Source organism: Meleagris gallopavo, chromosome 4 (genome assembly GCF_000146605.3).
Source record: "Meleagris gallopavo isolate NT-WF06-2002-E0010 breed Aviagen turkey brand Nicholas breeding stock chromosome 4, Turkey_5.1, whole genome shotgun sequence".
Taxonomy (NCBI): Eukaryota; Metazoa; Chordata; class Aves; order Galliformes; family Phasianidae; genus Meleagris; species Meleagris gallopavo.
Window position 1 is genome coordinate 68,549,372 of NC_015014.2, and position 19,372 is coordinate 68,568,743.

Below are 19,372 nucleotides of genomic sequence, written 5' to 3' on the forward strand. Positions count from 1 at the left end.
CTCACCAGCTCCTTGGGCGGTTTCTCGGGGGTCTTGCCGAAGAGTCCCATGGCGGAACCGGCCCGCCCGGCACCACCTTTCCCGCCCCGCCCGCTGACGGGGCCTTGCGTCGCACGGCCCTCTGCGCATGCGCCGATGGCCACCGCCCGGCCTCATTGCGCATGAGCGTACCTCCGCTCTGAGCGCCGCCGTGCGGGAGAGACTTAATCCAATTGGCCACGCCCCACGTAAGCCCCGCCCCCTGTGCCCTCCTGTGGCACCAGAGTAACCGCCGACGTTTAAAGGTTGCAGAAGCTCAGGAATATAGAAGTGCTGTTAACTTCATCTCACTGTGATGACTTACAATTATACTTACCCTTGTCGACCCTGCACATAGCAGGTGGTTGAAACTAGATGTTCATTGCGGTCCTTTTCAATCCAGGCCATTCTATGGTTCTATGATTCTGTGGCTGTTTTCCAGTTCCCACAGAAAGCCATTTTAATCGTAGTCACAGAAGCGGACAGTCCACCTTTGTCTTTTTTTCCCTTATCCGAAACCTAGAGCAGAATGAAAGCAGATCTGAGGACGCTTTGGAAAGGAGAGCTCTCCTCTGGGAACAGAGAGCAGGAAAAACAGCGTAGGAAAGCAGCCGTCATTGAAAGTGTGGTCAGCAGCCTCGTGACTGAGGACAGGGCACCAATGCTGGCACCAGGCAGCCAGCAGGGCCATGCAAACTCACAGTGCAACTGCCAGCCTTGCTCTAGGCCTGGCCTTTTCTCTGCTCCCTGCTTTTACTGTTTGGGGGAAGCTCGCAGTAAGCTCCTTTTGGATGCCTCTGCGGACAGGACACGAGCATTTCCTAATATAAAGACACAACACTGCTTTCTCTTTCCTGCAGGGACCACCAGGACAGCTGCTGTGGATTTTGAAGCAGATGCATCCAGCAGGATCTGGATCACGGCAATTAATGTAACACGGGTTCACAGGCACAGGGGGACAAACCCTTCAGTCATTCCCATCCACTGGCTGTAATTATCTGCACATATGGAAGTGCCCTCTACGGCTCTTCTGCTAATTAAGCAGCACTTTCTGTCATTTATCAGAAGAATTGGATCAGGAGAGTAAGCAAGGTCATTAAAAGTCTTCAGCTGGAACAGGTGTGCACAGCAGTTCACAAATACAGCTGACCCAGCGCCCAGTAGCACGGCCTGGCACGGGCTGTGTGCTGGGGTTGGGTTTCCAGCAGCACGCGGTGCCCCGAGGACACAGCGCTGTAGCAACGTGCCCTCGTGGTGCTCAGCAAACCACCCAAGTGCTGTGCAGCAATACAAGCAGGCTGGGAGCTGCTTACAGTAAGCACACGGCTCAGTGTGATGGTGCTTCGCGCACTGCAAGCTGACACGCTCTGTGCCCCCACTGAGCCTTTCCACCGCTCCGCCTCAGTAACGAGGGATGAAGGACATGAACTGACAGCCCTCTGCCGGAATAAAAACACTTTCTGCAGTACAACAGGGCTGGTGATGCCCCTTTTACCTCCCGACTTCAACACTGCGATAGGATATGAGAAAAGAAGCACTGTTCAAAACAGCTCTTCTGATTATTAGGAATGTCCTCCTGCGATGACACCTGCTGATGGGAGGTGTGAAACATTTGGTGATAGAACAAACGTGTCCAGGTCCCCTGCATGGATAAAACAGTGCCAAATGGCTTTGTGAGCACTCACGTCCCAAATGTCTCTAGAGGCACAGTAAAGAGATAGATCAGAACTGCAACTGGCACCTGTGTTTATGCTTTTCACTGCCTTCGTTAATCGTCCTCCTTTTGTACCACATGGGCAAGAACTGGGGAGGAGACAAAGCAAAATTTCCTCATCGAATTTGCAGTCAGGTGATTCCTGAAAGGCACAACCAAAGGCGCAGTTTCTTACTGAAATACAAAGAAACCAGACCCCATTTCTCATGGCATCAAACAGCCGTTACTCTTCTCCAGGCAATCAGAAATCACTGCAGAACACTGACACCTGGAATCTGGAACGTGCTACCTTAACGGGGTGCTCAAGTCACTGCATGGCATTCTGCTGCTTCATGATGGTTTGCTTTGAGACTGGAGACCATGAAGCCTTCATAGATGTCTGCAGATGAGATACTAGAGACAGCTTGTACGGAAGAGGGTCTGAGAAAGCAATCTGTGATCAATTAGGAAACCCCTGATCAAGGAGAGAACCTCAGTGAGACTGGCTTCTGCTTGGCCAGTGGTTCATTGAATCACAGAATCCTTCAAACTGGAAGGGACCTCTGAAGGCCATCTATTCCAACTCCTCTGCAACGCACGGGGACACCACAGCTACCTTCACAGTACAGAAATGAATTCCAGCATCCCTAGGAGATGATTTATTAGTCACAAAAGTTGTGTTATATTTTTATTGTCTTCACAGATAAATCAGACCAGCAAGACATCTGTAACTATACACACAAAATATTTATCAAAACAATTAACATTACAAATCTCCTTTTAAAATAATTTATTTCACGTATCTCTTTTTAAACGGTACTGTCTTATAACGTACATTATTCAACAAGGATGTGCTGAACAGACTCTAAAATAAGAAACACTTAAATTAAGCAATCATCTCCGGTTAGAATTTAGATTCCCCCCATATCCTCACTTGTAAACGTTTGCTGGGACACGCTTCTGGTGGAGGTTTGATTTTGTGCTTACAAAAACAGCATTGGGTTTCAGGATGATGAAAAGAAAGAGGTTATTGTACGGTAAGAACGCATTCAGTTCAACACACAAGGCAACCAAATAACTCTGCCATTAACGTTAGCATCGTGTATATTTTAGTTCACTGCACTAACATTTAAACTAAAACTTCAAACCACGTAATCTTTTAAGTGACTAACATTTAAAAGGCAAGCAGTAATATCCCGAAAGCTGATGAAGGACACGGACACACGGCTAAGACGGAGCATCGTTGGACAAAGGCTGTGGTTGCGTGTATGGCTGCTTTTTTTTGTAAGAAGCCCACCTGCAGACGGGGCAGCAGTGCCGCCCGCCTGCCAGCCACATCACAATGCAATTCTGGTGGAACACGTGGCCGCACGGCAAGCCCATGAGCAGGCAGCCCCTCTTGAAGTTTTCGAGACACACCACGCATTCTGTACAGTGCAACATCTCAGGGGGCCACGCTGACCAATCTGGCTCGTCTGCGGTGCTGTACGACCCGTACGACCTCGCTTTCCGTTCACAAGGCTCCTTGTGACAACATGTACTGGCACAAGAACAGCTGTCGGCACGGCAGTGAGGCGCTCCTGCCCTGGGCCTATGAAATGTATTTGGCTCATCTTCCTCCGAGATGTCTTTTTCACTGCTGAAGACCTCTCTGTTCTCACTGTCTGAGTCACTTTCGCTGTCTTGAAGGGTTTCCAGCATTTCATCCGAATGGATGCCGAGGCATTTAAACCTCCACATTGGTAAGTTTTTGATATAATCTGTTGGTATCAGAGGGTGAAGCCAGAGATCAGGGAAGGCCAAACGCTCCAAGAACAGATCTGGGTCGTCGTCCCAATCCGAGTCAAAAGGGAAGTGTTGAAAGGAAGCAATAGGATGAAACAAGTAGCTGGTGTACCAGTCCCACAGGCTTGAGAGCCACTCGAGATTGTTAGCATTGACTTCATCGTTGTTGTTATTGCGTCTTCTCTTCTTCTCAAAGTAATCAATCAGTAAACCATGGCCAAGGTATGTGCTGAGAAAGAGCGCTGGGTGTGAAGAGTAGAACATCCAGTCGGCTCTTACCCAAGAAGCCAATGTAGTTGTGTTAGAGTACCTGAAGAGTTTTAAACTGTACTCGTAAAAGCTGTCTAAGTAAGGTAGTTGCAAAAAACCCAACACGGGTAGCCAGGAAATAATTAGAAGTGAATTATACGTCCCTAAAGTGCTTATAAGAACCACAAAACGCTTTATAGTAGCGCCCTGCGTAATGAACAGGTCCATCCAAGCCATCAGATTAACCAAAACTAAGCTTAAAACAAATAAATCATTAACTTCTGGTTGCAACGAGCGCAAAAAGGAATCCATGGCACGCAGTGATATAAATTCACCAGCATTACTTCCATACCTGTAAATCCCTTCAGGAGTCCTAAGTATGTAGGATGGTGTCTTGTAGATACCAATTTCTGCCATGTAACTTTTATTGTCCCAGTTTTCCACATTCACAAAAATAAACTCTACTCTCCCGGTAAACTTTACACTTAGTGCAGAGAAGAAGGCTGGAGGCTGGTCGAGGCTGGCAAATAAGTATATTTTCACACGGTACTGGTCACTTCTGTTCCACTCTTCTCTTAAATGTTCAGAGTTGTAAATGGTTTTGATCCGAGAAGCAGCGTGGGCTGTGATCCATTTGAAAATGTGCTCCACTTCAATTTTGCGCCCGCTGTATTCTTTAAGCATTACTTTTCCCTTGGAGGTGCTGGTTTGTGGAACTGACATAATGAGGGTGGATTTCAGCCAGCCCCTCCTCCTGCAGTATCTGCAAAGAAAATGGCAAGTTAGATTATGGAGCTGTATACTCCTGCAGCTGCAGTCCTTACATCTCCTTAATGAGCCCAAAAATTAGACACGGTGAACACCTGGGAGTTCTTACAGATAACAGCATGAAATACAGGCATCCAATCGTCTCTGACAGAGAGCACTTACTCTTACAACACATCTGTTATCTCTTTTTCCATCTTTTGTCTCTTTTGTTATCTATCTTACAAGAAAGCCGTAAGCAGATATGCATGTGTCAAATGCTGAAAGAGGAACAGTGTTCACTTTCATTGGTTATTATAAACAAGGCCACACATTACACAGAATCACACAGAATCACAGAATGGCCAGGATTGGAAGGGACCTCAAGGATCATGAATCTCCAACCCCCCTGCCACATGTAGGGCCACCAACCTCCCGATTTAATTCTAGACCATTAAAGTCACCTTGCCTTGGAACTGGCTTTGAGAAGTACGCAAGTAGACTTTTTTGTCTACACCACAGAGCTTTGGTAGTAGAGCTATTTTTCATAGGCATTCTGGCCAAAAAAAACCCCAAACATTACAATGCAAGTCAATGTCCTGTAGCTTTCAGATAACTTTTCCCAGTGCTTCCTTCCAACCTAGTTTTGCCAGTCAGCAGCAGAGTGAATTTAACAGGACACTGGCATGTTGACAGCTGCTTCAATGAAGTGAGAAGGGTGTGCACTTTTTACTGGGGCCATTTTGGAAGGACGCAGGCAGCCCAACCTGTGTGGTGAGAGCTCACCATAAAAACTAGCAGAGGCTGAAATGGGATGAACTCATGAGGATTCTATGATAAAATTGAGGCTAATTAGGAGCAATGCAAAGAGAAACACTGCCAAAGTTTCAAGATACTCAGGTATCAATGCTTTTACTATATAAGATTATTTCTCTAAACACTGTCAAGTCTAAGAATCTTCCCTTTCAATTAATTTTGCAATTTCTGTAAACATTTAGCATTTGAGATACATGAGATGCATGCATAATCCCCAGACCAAAATTCTAGACAAGATTTCCTGTCATGTGAAGCAAATGCTTACAGCAAAACGCCGTAAAACGACTGCTTTTGCAGCAGCACAGGATTATTAATAGCTTCTTTGACTCTGCTTTTCTTCCTCATTTGAAATCATATGTAAACAACAGAGAATCTTGCACAGCACGCTGTCTGCTGACAAAGGGTGTGTTCATGTTTATATGGAAGCATGCATACATTTGTCAAGGAACAGGACAGCAATAATCCTGAGAAGTAGGGACTGCTTTGAAGCTTTGTGCTCACCTGTGTTTCTCCTTTCCAGATGGCAAAAAGGCATCTCTACAACCCAGAGCTCTCTTATATGGGCTATATTCAACTTCATTCTAAGCGAGCACAGTTCCTGTCCATGAATGCCCTAAGGCCAGGTTCTTCTACTCATTCTCTACCACTGCTGTATGATGCTCTACACAGTCTAATCATGTATTTCCCCCACAGTGTTTTAGGAAGCTGCAGACCTGTGTTTATGATGCTGATAAATAATGTAGCAGAGAATTCTGAAGAGACTTTAGCAGAGATATAAATAAAAGCACCTTCTATCACAGCTGCTTTTACAACGCAGGAAGCCCTGCTGCTGGAATACAGCTCAGCCTTAAATATTCTGGATAATCCTTTAAGAATATACCTGGGGTCACTGGAACAGTTAAAAGTGCCAGTACGTATGCCGAATCTTGATACTTTCTTCACCATTTTCTCCCAGTGGACTTTACCCACCAGTGGACTTCTGTCGTTTGCTATGACCTATTGCCAAAAAAAGATAATAATTCAGTATCACAGTAAATTGGCTTTCCAAAATAAAGAGCAAATTTCATGAAAAGAGAGATCTGGACACTCTTGATACCACCTTCCCCTTCCCTTAGACAATACAATAGGAACACAGAACACAGTTGCACTGAGTGTCTTTGGTGAGTGACACTCTAAGACAGAAATACTCTTTGTGCAGAGAGGCAAAAAAGCACACTGTCATTTTAACTTACAACATACCAAAGAAACACTGTCTCAATGCAGATAAAACGCATAAAGGTAAAGTGTCTGTACCTGACATCAGCTTCTTCTGCCATCAACCACCTCTGAGAAGTGGAAACTAATAATTAAACTCTCAGATAATACCCAAAAATCTTGTGCTGGTGACTCAGTCCATGAGGTTATGTGACTGTTCCACCAACTCCCATGTCCCACCTGCAATTCCAAGATGGTAATTCACTGTGATAGATCCCAAGGTCTAATTTGCCATAACCTACTGTATTAAAGAAGTACTTCTGGTTATCTACATGTAAGTTGCTGACACCTGTAGAAGCTAAGGATAAGGACTGATTAATAACTGTACAGGGAAAGGGAAAAAAAGGAGAACCTGCCTGCCTGCTGCTGGCAGCTAATGCTGAATGACATGCCTGATCATGTGTTATTCCATGAGCTGTCACAGTTTCTATTTTAGAAATGCCTCACATGCTTCCACAAGCTGACTGGCAACCACTTGAAACATGTTTTTAAACCAAGTTTTAAAACTTCTATTCGTTAGGTATTTGTTTACCCACCATTAAACTGCTCCCAATCATTTCTGGGCTTCATAACCCGAAATATCAGCTCTCCTCCCTAAGTTAAGCTGTCAGCACGATGAAGAGCTCACTGTGTACAGGCTGAGACACTGGGCTGGAAAGCATGCCTAGCCTCTGAGACTCAAAAATGTATCTGCTTTGTGCTAAATAGCATCCATTCAGAAACTGAAAGTAAATGGATTTACTGCACAGGATGTCCTATACAGAGACACGAAGCTAAACTGAAGCTACAGATTGCACTGCTCGATGCGTTTAAATAAAATCACAGTTGAAGATTGAGATGGGAATCCTTCCAGCTCTTCTCGGAACGCAGACATCACGTAGCTTGCCTGCCCATGGGCTGGCTAAGTGTAACCTTCAGGCACCCAGACAACCAGCTGGGGACACTGCTGTGTTATTGAGGCTTCTTCACATCACCTACAGGGTATTTTCAATTTCTTTCTTGTGTATACTTCAAGCCAAAGAGGCCACATTCCTAAAGACAACTTAAGACATTTATATCAAAAAATCCCCAAAGCTACTACAGCACAATAAAGGCACCTGGCGTAGTGAGGAGTCATTACATTTTATTAAGAAGTACTGAAATAAAATGTTGGAAAGTGTATTACTCTTTGGGCCAACTGCTAGGAGATCCTTCTCACTACACTACACTACAATACCACTGCCAGTGCCCAGAGAATGCGAAGTGCTGCAGACAGGTCATCAGTATGTCTCACTGTGTTTGTCACACTGGCTGTTGGTACTGCCTGATTTTCAGGCTAGATTAATAGTAGATTCCCTGTTCACTGCAGGGGAGTTGGACTAGATAGCATTCAAAGGTCCTTTCCATCTCTAAAGATTCTATGATTGTGTGGTTCTAATTCCCATCCTATCAAAGTCTGTGCTCTTGGAGAAAGTTACTTTGGAAGACAAGGGTAGAGTTGGCAATTTTTGTTTCATAACCAAATAGAGAGAACTTTCCTATGGTTTTGCACACTTTGCAAAATGCTTTGAGCTCATGCTTTTTTTATGTCTTCATTACCAAAAAACAACACAACCAAAGATGACTGTTGCAGCTGTCCCTTGTAGGCAACGCCCACTGACAGCATTGGGAGTTCACTGCACAGAGGCACTTTGGAAAGCAATCATAGAATCATAAAGTTGAAAAAAACCTCTAAGCTCACTGAGTTCAACCCATCCTCACCAAAAAGCCATGTCCCTCAGTGCCTCATCTGTATAACTGTTGAACACCTCCAGGGATGGTGATTCCACCGCCTCCCTGGGCAGCTGTGCCAATGCATCACCACTCTTTCTAACAAGAACTTTCTCCTAACATCCATCTTGAACCTCCCCTGGTGCACCTTGAGGCTGTTCCCTCTCATCCTATCACTGTTACCTGTTTAAAGAGGCCAACTCCCACTTTGCTCCAACCTCCTTTCAGGGAGTTGCAGAGAGCGATGAGGTCTCCCTTGAGCTTCCTCTTCTCCACACTGAACAATCCCAGCTCCCTCAGCTGCTCCCCATAAAATTTGGGCTCCAGATCCCTCACAGCAACACTGCCCTTCTCTGGACACACTCCAGGGCCTCCACATCTTTTTTGCAGAGAGGGGCCCAACACTGAACACAGTACTCCATCATCTCTGTGGAAGAGGGTGTCAACTACAGGGTAAGCAACCACAATGTAATCCAGTCTAAAGATAACTTGCAAACACTTCCAACACATCTGATTTAAGAAGTGTGAATTTTCATCAGATAAGACAGTTAGCTGACAAGAACTGTGGCTGAGGAGAGCAGGTAAGTGAATGCACAAGAGGTCTGCAAGTTCTTCGAGGCATCAAAGAAATCCAAATTTTGTATTTAAAGTAAGGGGGAAAAGTTGTCTCGAAAATGAACTTAGTGCTCTGTCTCTGTTATCAGATGAAGAGTAGATGGCTGGCTGGGGACAGGCTAGCATGTTTATGGCACCTGAAGATGGAAACATAACTCAAATAATATCATGCACTTCAAATCAGACAAAGCAGAACTGTAATACGAGCACAAAGAATTACAGATCCACCTGCAAACCTTTCTTATAAAACCAACGTCACGGTGATTTGCACTCTGATGGGAAGTTAGTTACTATTTTTAAGAGCAAATGAAAAAAATTATCCCACTACTTTGATCTCAACAAATTGCAGAGCAAATTTTAAAGGCACAGAGATGATTGAATTTCCCACCCCCTTCAGCATGGAATCATTCAATTGCTCAGGTTGGAATTACTGAAGTTGTATCATTCCTGCTTAAGATGAGAGTTAAAAAAAACAATCCTCTCCTGGAGACAGTGAACTGGATTTCAAGACAAAGGAAAGGTAGTCATCTTTTCACAATTTGGTAAAGCATTAGTAATGTGCTGCATGGGAAGCTTGCAGTTAAAATGGGGATCAATTTTTGTCATGAGTAAAAAAATAAAATCATCAGAAAGTAAATCAGAAATTGGCTGAGGCAAGAAAATATCAAAATGCCAGAAAGATATTAACAGAGTTCTTAATAGATTTCTCTCAGAGATCTGGTCAGTATATGTCCCTATTATTGCCCTTCCTGCAGAAAGCCCAAAGCCATTCACAGCTGACACACAGCTGGGGAGCACAGGGAAAAAAGAGGATTGTAATGCCATACAGGAAGAGCTGCACAAAACTCATAAAGCAGAGTGTCAGGAATGAAATTGAAATCAATAGCAAACAGGACACAGGGAGTTCATCAGGTAGAAAGCACGGCAGGATGTGAAGCGTGGGGCTGCCAGCTGATCCAGCAGGGCTGTATGGCATCAGTAGTAACTAGTGTGAGATAAGCAAGCACTAGGAAATATCACACCCGGCAAAAGCAAACTGCTTGACTGATTTCATGCACTGGGAGTAGCAAGGTAGGCATTTGGAGTCACTGGAATTGAAGGGCAATGTCAATTCAAGCACAATCAGAACAAATTAGCCATGAATACCCTCAGGCCTAAAGTCAGGGCACATTTCCAAGACGAATGGAACAGTCAACAGGAGTACCACACACAGACAACCTATTTTAAAGAAAGAGCAAGGTATTTTATACACACGTACTCCACAGCCTAGCAGAGGTGAATTCACTAATCAAGAAGGTCCCTTTTTGCCATCTGTTCCACTCCAACTGGAGAAATCAAGAGAAAGCTCATAGGAAAAAAAAACAAGTATATTTTATGAGATCAGCCAGCACTGCTGGGTAACATCTATGACATTTACAGGAATACAAGCCCTTCAAGTTCTTCTTGTTATTAGCTGCGTTCACGTTCTGCAAAATATCACCTGTCAGAGTGACAAATAATACAAAGAAGATAATCCAATTAATCCATTAATCATCTTAATGCGCTAAGAGAATCCAACAGGATCAAAGTTACCATGCCATTTGACAATCCTACAGCATGGAATACATCTGGTACCTACTGTACTCCTCACCCAGGCCAGAGGACTGGATCTGAACTACTGTTCTTCCTCTTCATGTCAATGTCAATTTGCATGAGTGGAACAATCAGTGTGGCAGAAGAAACAGGAAAGAAGGTTTCGGCCCTCGTTGGACTCTATCTATCTACAAGCTTTCTCTGGAGACTCAGACATGAGTTTCTTCAAACACATCAAAAGGTCAGGAGACTCCCAAGCAACTACTGTGAAATACTGCAGGTAAGTTATGCTACCAAGATGTGCAAAGCAAAGATGGAAAGACTGCACCTTGGAGAGCTCCTCAATTTCCATGTCTTGCAATTGAGTTTTCTTTTCCACTTCCCACTATATAACCAGATATCTAAAAAGATGGATTTCAGATATCACATGAAAACAAGCAAAACAAAAAGCACAGAACTACAGAATCACAGAATCACTAAGGTTGGAAAAGACCTCCAAGATCACCCAGTCCAACCGCACACCTATCACCAAGATTTCCCACTAAGCCACGACCCTCAGAACAGCATCTAAACATTTCCTGCACACCTCTGGGTTGGTGATTCCACCACCTTCCTGGGCAGCCCATTCCAGCACCTGACCACTTTTTCAGAAAGTTCTTCCTAACACTCAACCTGAATCTCCCCTGGTGTAACTTGAAGCCAATAGAAAATCTGAATTGAGGGACATAGGGGACATATCACTTTGGAAGTACTAACATCGTGGTGATTTCAGCAGGCAGTTGTGTGAGTAGCTTTTGCATTGGAAGAGTTCTTCTGACTCTGAATTAGACAGAACAGTCCCATGGGACATAAATAGGCGACGCCAATTAAGAACCTAATTAATAAAATCATTTTGATCTATAAGTTAAAATAGCCAGGGTTATGACATTAAAGAAGCAGACAGACTTTAAGAGCAAATACCCCAGAGAAAGAAACATAAATGTTCTGAAAAATAAGACAATGTCAGTGAGACATTTCTTAGAATCATAGAATGGCCTGGGTTGAAAAGGACCACAATGATCATCCAGTTTCAACCCCCTGCTATGTGCAGGGTCACCAACCACCAGACCAGGCTGCCCAGAGCCACATCCAGCCTGGCCTTGAATGCCTGCAGGGATGGGGCATCCACAGCCTCCTTGGGCAACCTGTACCAGTGTGTCACCAGCCTCTGTGTGAAAAACTTCCTCCTAATATCTGACCTAAACCTCCCCTGTCTCAGTTTAAAACCATTCCCCCTTGTCCTATCACTATCCACCCTTGTGAACAGTCATTTGCTTAATCCGATTTGCTTAATCCAAAAGGAAAGCCCTTCAGGTAAATGCACAGACACCACAGTGACCACTTCATAACTTTCACTGATGCAGCTGCACCGTAACTTCCCAGCCATTGTTAAGGATTTTTCACAATTATTCTATGAAACTTTAAGAGGATAAGTACCAGGAAAAGTTGTAATGGCTACTGAAGAGACTCAAGGAAACATTTCCTGTAGCAATATGTAGAGATTCCTGTTCTGGTAGCCCAGCAGCGTTTGAGCAGAACAGGACAGAAGCTTCATTTGAGCACTCTCCTATTTTCTGTTCATTCAAATCAGATATTGCTCAATCTCTTTTACACCACTGTGCAAAGCTTTCAAAACAGGCCTTTCTAACAAGAAGTGGTCTCGGTAAGTTTTGAAGCTCACCCACCACGGAAATTATTCAAACATCACAAGGCATGAGAAGGAAAGTCAGACACTGAAAAATGAAGAACAAACAACACTTTGTGGTGCTTCAGCACTCATTATTTTAACCAATTCCAGCTCCTTATTATTTTCTGTTCCTCCTCTGATAGTTAAGACATACAAAGAAAAGAAACGTACTAACCATTTGATGTGTAAAAACTATTGCAAGATGGAGGAAAGAGCTTCCATGCAGCAAACCACAGTATGTTCAAAGATACAGACCCTGAAGAGCTGTGACAGGCAGCTCTGTAAAGAGGACATTTTAAAATCACTCCTTAAATCTAGCTATTACCCAGTCCAATGGCCTCAGAAACCCACAGTAACCTCAGCAGCACTACAGAGAAAAACATCCTGACAGATTATTTACTTTGCTACTCAACAACCCTTGTGCTTCGCTCGTTTGATTAAGAGCCACTCTACTTGTATTTGTTACATTGCACCAGAGATGGGAACACTAAGAGAAAAAGGGAACAAAATAGAAAAGCAGAACGGAGACGCCACGACACAACAGAAGCTCAGAGATGCACATGTGTTTTCTACATTATTATTTTTGTGATGGAAAAATATTCATGTTGGCAGCATCTCTGAGCCATTATGGGATATGAGCGTGTGCCATTAAAGGAAGAGAAAGCTATCCAAATGAAAGCACCAAGGGAAGCTGCAACATTATCCAAACTGGAAGTTAGCCAAGACACCAGGTGTCAGGCACACCTGCTCATACTGAGCACACAAGGTTCTGAATACACACAAATAGTGAAAATTTGGTTTTACTGCCTGGCCACAAAGACAGCTTCAAGTACCCATCAAGACAGGGCACTGGGGAGCTGTAACACAGATTAAATCGCAAGGAAGAACAAAACCTGGGAATTCAAGAATTATCATCAGCCTTTGCACACAAACACATCCAGGCAGTCCTCCCAGGAGCAGTCAGCAAGGCAATCTCTGCACGAAGGAACTCAGACCGCCAAGCTGGAAAGACCTGCATGATTTTGCCAAAAGCAAAACCCATTTCTAAGTTATTTAAGGCAGCGGTAAGGTCACACATGTGTGAGAGCTGTCAGCACAGCTCAGCACTCTCCAGTCTGAGATATCCAGAATCACAGAGGACCAGGAACTCAGTCAGGGTGCTGTAGTGGATAAGCGAGCAAAGGCAGCCTCATAGCTCTGCACAGAGCACATATGCTCTATGGAAGCATCCACAAAGATATAAAAGCTGAAAAACACTGGTCCATTAATTCAGCTTCCTATGTGTCTTACATAGTTGTTTTGTTTTTTTTTGTCATTAACTGTTACGTTACTATCCTTCCACAGATAAAACAGTAGAGATACTGGGACAAGTCACAGAAATACATCTAATTAAAACTCACCTGGTGTGTTACTTACTAGAAGAATGGGAAAATGGGAAAATGCCTATTTATGATGTTTCTGAATGCATTCAAGGCCAGGCTGGATGTGGCTCTGGGCAGCCTGGTCTGGTGGCTGGCGACCCTGCATAGAGCAGGGGGGTTGAAACTAGATGATCATTGTGATCCTTTTCAACCCAGGCCATTCTATGATTCTATGATGATCCAAGAATGTCTGCACCTTCATTCATTCCAAGACATCTCACACACAGTTTATTATTCTGCACTGTGCTGATGAAACTGAATTTCCACACAGTCACTCTATGCCAAGGACTCACAACTAGTTCACATTCCATCTCTATGGATTAAAGATGTCTGGTTTTTGTTTTTTGTTATTTGCTTTTTTTTTTAACTAGTCTTTTCCAAGAAAGAAACGATGAGAAATTTGGTTAAAATAGGCAAAGACAGAAGAGTGCATCCATCAGAGCACATAACAATTAACTACCTGGAAATTACACATAGTTTTTCAAGGCAGGCAAGCTGTTCTACCCACCAATCTGAACAGCTCTGTTCAGTCCTCTCCACATGCAGGGGCTGAAAATGAATGAGCTGTTATAATGAATTAACAAAGATATGCAGGCACTGTGAGAACTATTACATTTCAGCTGATGGTATTCTACACCCTTGGCTGGATAAGAAGGATCTCCAGAAGGATACTGAAGGCTAAAATGGGGTATCCTATGGTAAATGATCCTGAAGGGCCACTGGAAAAAATGGCACAAACACTGAACAACGTATTTTAAATGATCTGAGTGCTTATACCTAATTTCCTTCTAATGAGAACAAGCAGTCACCTGGCAAATTCGAAAAGGCAAATATGAAAATTACTCTGCATGCAAGCAAAAGCAAATCAAAACAGAAGAAAGATGACCAAAACTCCACACAAACGTCCCTCACTCTGTGATTACACCTCTTGAACATGAAGCTCGGATGCAGAACAGACTGGGATGTAAGAGGCATGTGGACATGGCACTACAGGACGTGGCTTATTGCTGGCACACAGCAGGTCAGGTAGTTGGCTGGATTGGTCATATTGGTCATCTTGAAGATCTATTCCAACTGAGACAGTGCTATTATTTTCCACCCATAGTCACATCTTTCGCATCTCTCCCAGCCATGCTGGCTACTGGACATGTTTGTCCTGCTGCCTTGAAGCCAAGAATGAAGATCTCTTTGCTTCTTTCTAACACCATGTTACAAAAGGTCTTTTTTTAAACAAAAGAAAAGCATAAATTTAGATTTTATCTTCATTCAAAGATTTTTTTTTATCTGTAGATCTTTTATCGGATGTTTTTAAAAAGTCTTAATGGCTGTGTACACTGTTGGATGTGACAGGCTTGTACAGGCTAACCAGAGAGCATTAAGGCATAGCAGAGCCTGGAAAAGCAAGACTGTTGAGTTACTCCTCTGCCAATAAACCAAGCAGCACCATTCTCTGCTCCAGAAGCTACCGTTCATCCTTCCTGCTCGCCAGAGAAGAGCGTAACAGCAGCTGGCAAGCAAGAAGAAAAACATAAAAGGAAAGGTGATGAGATCATGAGCTAATAAGAGAGAGAACATGCTGCTGAGGCTCTACGAAAGCCCCATAGAGGAACATGGGACACTTGCTAGCAGCTACACTGGTAAACAAACTACTGCTGTACCACCAAACCTCAATTCTTTGCATGTGGGTTTCCAGAAAACGGAACACAGCCACAAAACACTTGGTTTCCCTGTATATGATCTCTGACTTTTTCCAGGTTTGTCTTGCTAGCTTTAAATGATAAATTCACCTCTAAATTTATCAGGAAATCAATAAATAATCGTAGTTTCCTCATTTTACTCACATTCTCTGCAGACAATGCATGCTATTAAATTACCAGCTTGTGCCACCCCAGAAATCTCATTCACATACTGGAAAATTAAAGTCTTCTGAGTCTTCATCTTCTGATACATCATCATGATTATCTCCAAACCCAACTCAACCAACAAGCACTGTGTGAGCTGAGCCAGAACCATTCCTCTCCCTCCACTGCTTTCCCAGCCTCTGTGGAACAGATTCAGGGTCAGGAAAGAACCTGGAGCTCCTTTCTGTTTCCCAGCCAGCAGCAACAACAGAGCAGACCATTCCTCCCTTCTCTGTGGTCACTGAACCTCTACATAAAGCATCCTCGCTCTTGCACTGTCCCCTGCCTAAGCTCTGAGCTGAGCAGCTGTTTCCACAGTATGCCTAACGGTAAAGGAGAATGGGTAACGGAGAGCAATCAGGAGTTGGAACTGGAAGGTGGTAACAGGAAGATTTGTGGGGAAAAGGCACATGAAAAGGGCAGGGAAAAACCTGTGAAAGGACACAAAGAATCGAGTGCAGGAATGAAGTAATCGTGGCAAGGGAAACAAATGAAAACATAGCGATGAAAACTTGAGGGAAGGCATAAATGAAAGAAAGAAATTCGATATCTTGAGTGGTTTCCATTGCGGAGAAAGAGACCAACAGCATTCAGCAAGTAAATTATTCAGTAAATTTCAATAATGTTTCTTTCCACAGCTATTGTGACCAACTGAATAGCTGTGCAAATATTTCCAAGATGATGACAACATTCATCACATCTGAGATATCAAAATGCAGCCTGACTGACTGGCTATTATGAAGCTGGCTGAAAATATATTACCATTAAAATTCAGCAAACAACTGACAATAGAAAACTGCCACATTTTACTCTTTTGAACTGTATGGAGAGGAGTTTTTTCACATCATACTCACATTTGTCAGCTAGCTGAGAGACAGTAAGCACAATGTCACTCAACAGCCATCTCTCTGCTTGAAGGATTCCCTTCTGTATGATTTAAACCTGAAATTTGGACTCAACGATCATTTCCAAAATGCCAATGCCATTTTGACTACACAGGTAATCCTTCATCTCATTGCCTATTTCAGAGGTGGCAATAGCATAGCTCTAGTAACAGAAAGTCATTAAATCCTGATAATCAATTTAAATAGAAAACATGAAAGGAGGAGATCAGACAAACTGTTTAATGCAAGAAGGAGAGCTGTCAGCTAAACAATGAATTACCTGGTGGAAAAGTCTGATTGCCCAATGTGGCTGGTAGCAGGGAACTTTTGCCTAAAAAGATCTCTTACCAATGGAGAAGTTGATGAAGGAAAGTATTTTTTCACATTTTTAATCTAGACTACTTATCTTATGTTCTCATATGTTATCAAGAGCGATGATAAATTGTTCCAGAGCCTCATCTGCAGAAGCCTAAATATTTTCTCGTTCTCATGCAGCCCTGGGGAAGCACGCTGCAAATCAATGGGCCCACAAGGTTTGGGGAAAGGCAAACTTTAAGTTTTCAGAACATACTGTGCAAACAAGCTGCTGGATTGGAAAGCTGTACCTTTCTCATTTGTGAAGAGGTAAGAGAGACTGCTAAAGTGCTCTGAGCCCCTTAAATAAATAGACACTTAAACCAATCAGGTCTGAGCATGTAATAAAAGAAGAGCAAGACCAGAGGCACTGCTCCTGTGCCAACTGGGAGTATATATACCTAATGCACTTACTTCACACTATACACAAACTTGCACAGTATCAGGGCCAAGTACTTGTGCAGTCTGTGTGCTAAAGTGTGTGCTGCTCTGCTTGTCTGCTGACTGTAAAGCATCTGTTTTCAAAAAGCAATCCACTCAGCAATAGGTTTTCTTCTTCTCTGTATAGGAACTCTGTCACTTCAGTCTTGCTCAATTTTTAGATTAGATTTGCTCCTTGTGCTCTCCCTGATGTGGTTTTTCTCTGCCACCATCTCCCTGTTGCACATTTTTCTTCTAGTTAACCACCCTCAAAAATTCCTTCTTCAAAGCTTACTTAGAATGTGATACATAAAAATACACGATAAAATATCCATACCTGTACCAGCCAGATCCCGTCTTTTGTGTCTTCTACAAGCTCATAGAAATGCATTTCACCACTAAAGTTCGTACTTGAAACTGACTCAGATGCCTCTTCCTCCTTGAGCGCAGAATAAAGTTCCCCTTCCATAAGGTCACCTGAAAAAGAAGCAATTGGAGGCATTCAGTTAAAACATCATGACAGATTACTTAATAGCAGCAAATTCTAATAGTAACAGTGATTCTATTTCAGAAAGCAGCAGTTTCACTAGGTAGATTTTAAATGGGTGCTCAAAACCCTTATCAGTAGGAAGGCAACTAAAGTTATTTTAGTTCCATCTATAGAGACCTGACTATGAACAATCTGACAACGCTTCTGATTACAGAGACATACCACACATGAGAGTAAATGAACATCTCCTGAGCCTCCCTATCCGAAAACAACGGCATCTCAGTGGCAGGCAGCAATTTGAATTCACGTATCTTGACTTGCATTTGGAACAAACAAATCCTTAGCACTGATCATTCGAACAGCATTTCAATCAGTAATATGGTACCTAAAAACGTGTTGAGTGTCCTACAGGAAGCAAAAATCCAACACAGAACAATTCAGCTGTTGGGTTCTGTTTACAAAACTGCGAATTAGTTCTCATCAACTCCACCCTAGCGATAAAAGGGGCTCGTGGTGAAATCATTTGATGTTTCCCCCACAACCTCATTTCCTTCCCATGTTTTGTTCTGCCATCATTACTAACATTCTTAATAACAACTGCTATTTTTGCAACTAATATGTTAAACTTGAAGAAATGAAGCCTTGCCCGAAGAGGCTACTTCGTACAAAATGAGGGGGGGAAAAGAAGTCCTGTGTTACAGCGGAAACACTTGAGAGCTTTCAAAAAAGTATTCATGGAATTCAAACTTCAAAATTAGAGAAAAATTCTGCAAAGCCTATTGGCACTAGAGTTGTTTCCATGACATTTTAAGTCAGTTAATACAGTTTGTTTGGCGTTAAACACTTCCCTGCAGCATTTGCAGCCCAAACATAATGACATCATGAAAGTACGTGACAGCCAAAGAGCGAAAGTGATTGGAAACAAAACCGAAATTGCCTCCTGGTGCCTACTGGTGAAGCAGCGAAGTGAATAAACAACATAAATAAACAACGAACAATACAAGCAAATTAGATTTAGCTGTCCAGTTTTAACATCAATTATTAAAGCCAGTTAGCATTTTGTGGCTGTGACCCTCCCTGTATTCATCCAAACCCTTCTCTTTATTTCTGTCTGGTTCCCTTACCGAGCACCAGGATTTTTCTCTCTCTAACAGCATCCCTTTGCCCGGTGATTTACAAGCAGCAATGTCCTGCTTGGCTGGCACTACGCTGATTACATCAGCCCATCTCGAGCCCTTTGGGCCACTTCCCTTTGGGCCACCATCTGTACTTTCCACGCACTCCTGCAGCTCTGCCCACTCTCAGCGCTGCCAGGCGCCCCACAGCCCCCCACTTCCACGGCTCTGTACCAACTTCTGCAGCACTTTTCCAGGCACAGCACGTGCTGATCCCACAGCTCTGCTTCCCTCATCCCCGTCCCGATGACACCTCTCAGCAAACAAGCGATCCGTAGGGAAAGGGACGCGGAACCGGCCCCAACTAAATAATAAATAGCAACCCGCCAGCCTGCGTATCTTTGGATTCTTTCCTCCTCGGATTCTTTCCTCCTCGTTTTTCACGGCGGATGACATTCGCTTTCAGCCGAGCACAGGGAGCCAAGCGCTGCGCTGCACACCCGATAGCAAAAACCCCCTCCCGATGGGAAACCATTTCTCGGCAGCCTGGCCGAGGCCTTCCGAAC

At 43.5% G+C, this 19,372-nt stretch overlaps 1 protein-coding gene across 1 annotated transcript; it reads right to left on the bottom strand.

Moving 5' to 3' along the window:
- Positions 1 to 2,484: 2,484 nt before the first annotated feature.
- Positions 2,485 to 19,315, bottom strand: RNF103 (ring finger protein 103). The gene is made up of 4 exons (XM_010710601.3): positions 19,190 to 19,315; positions 17,539 to 17,678; positions 6,186 to 6,301; positions 2,485 to 4,508 (listed from the first exon to the last, which is right to left on the bottom strand). Exons 1-4 carry the CDS (start codon positions 19,260 to 19,262, stop codon positions 2,939 to 2,941), a joined length of 1,899 nt encoding a protein of 632 aa, XP_010708903.1. The 5' UTR covers positions 19,263 to 19,315; the 3' UTR covers positions 2,485 to 2,938.
- Positions 19,316 to 19,372: the final 57 nt, after the last annotated feature.

Coding starts and splice junctions, on each gene's coding strand:
- RNF103 (XM_010710601.3), bottom strand. CDS start 19,262: ATGTCATCCGCCGTGAAAAACGAGGAGGAAAGAATCCGAGGAGGAAAG. Junction 17,679..19,189: donor AAAGATACGCAGGCTGGCGG/GTTGCTATTTAT, acceptor CTTCTTTTTCAG/GTGACCTTATGGAAGGGGAA. Junction 4,509..6,185: donor AACTGTTCCAGTGACCCCAG/GTATATTCTTAA, acceptor TTTTCTTTGCAG/ATACTGCAGGAGGAGGGGCT.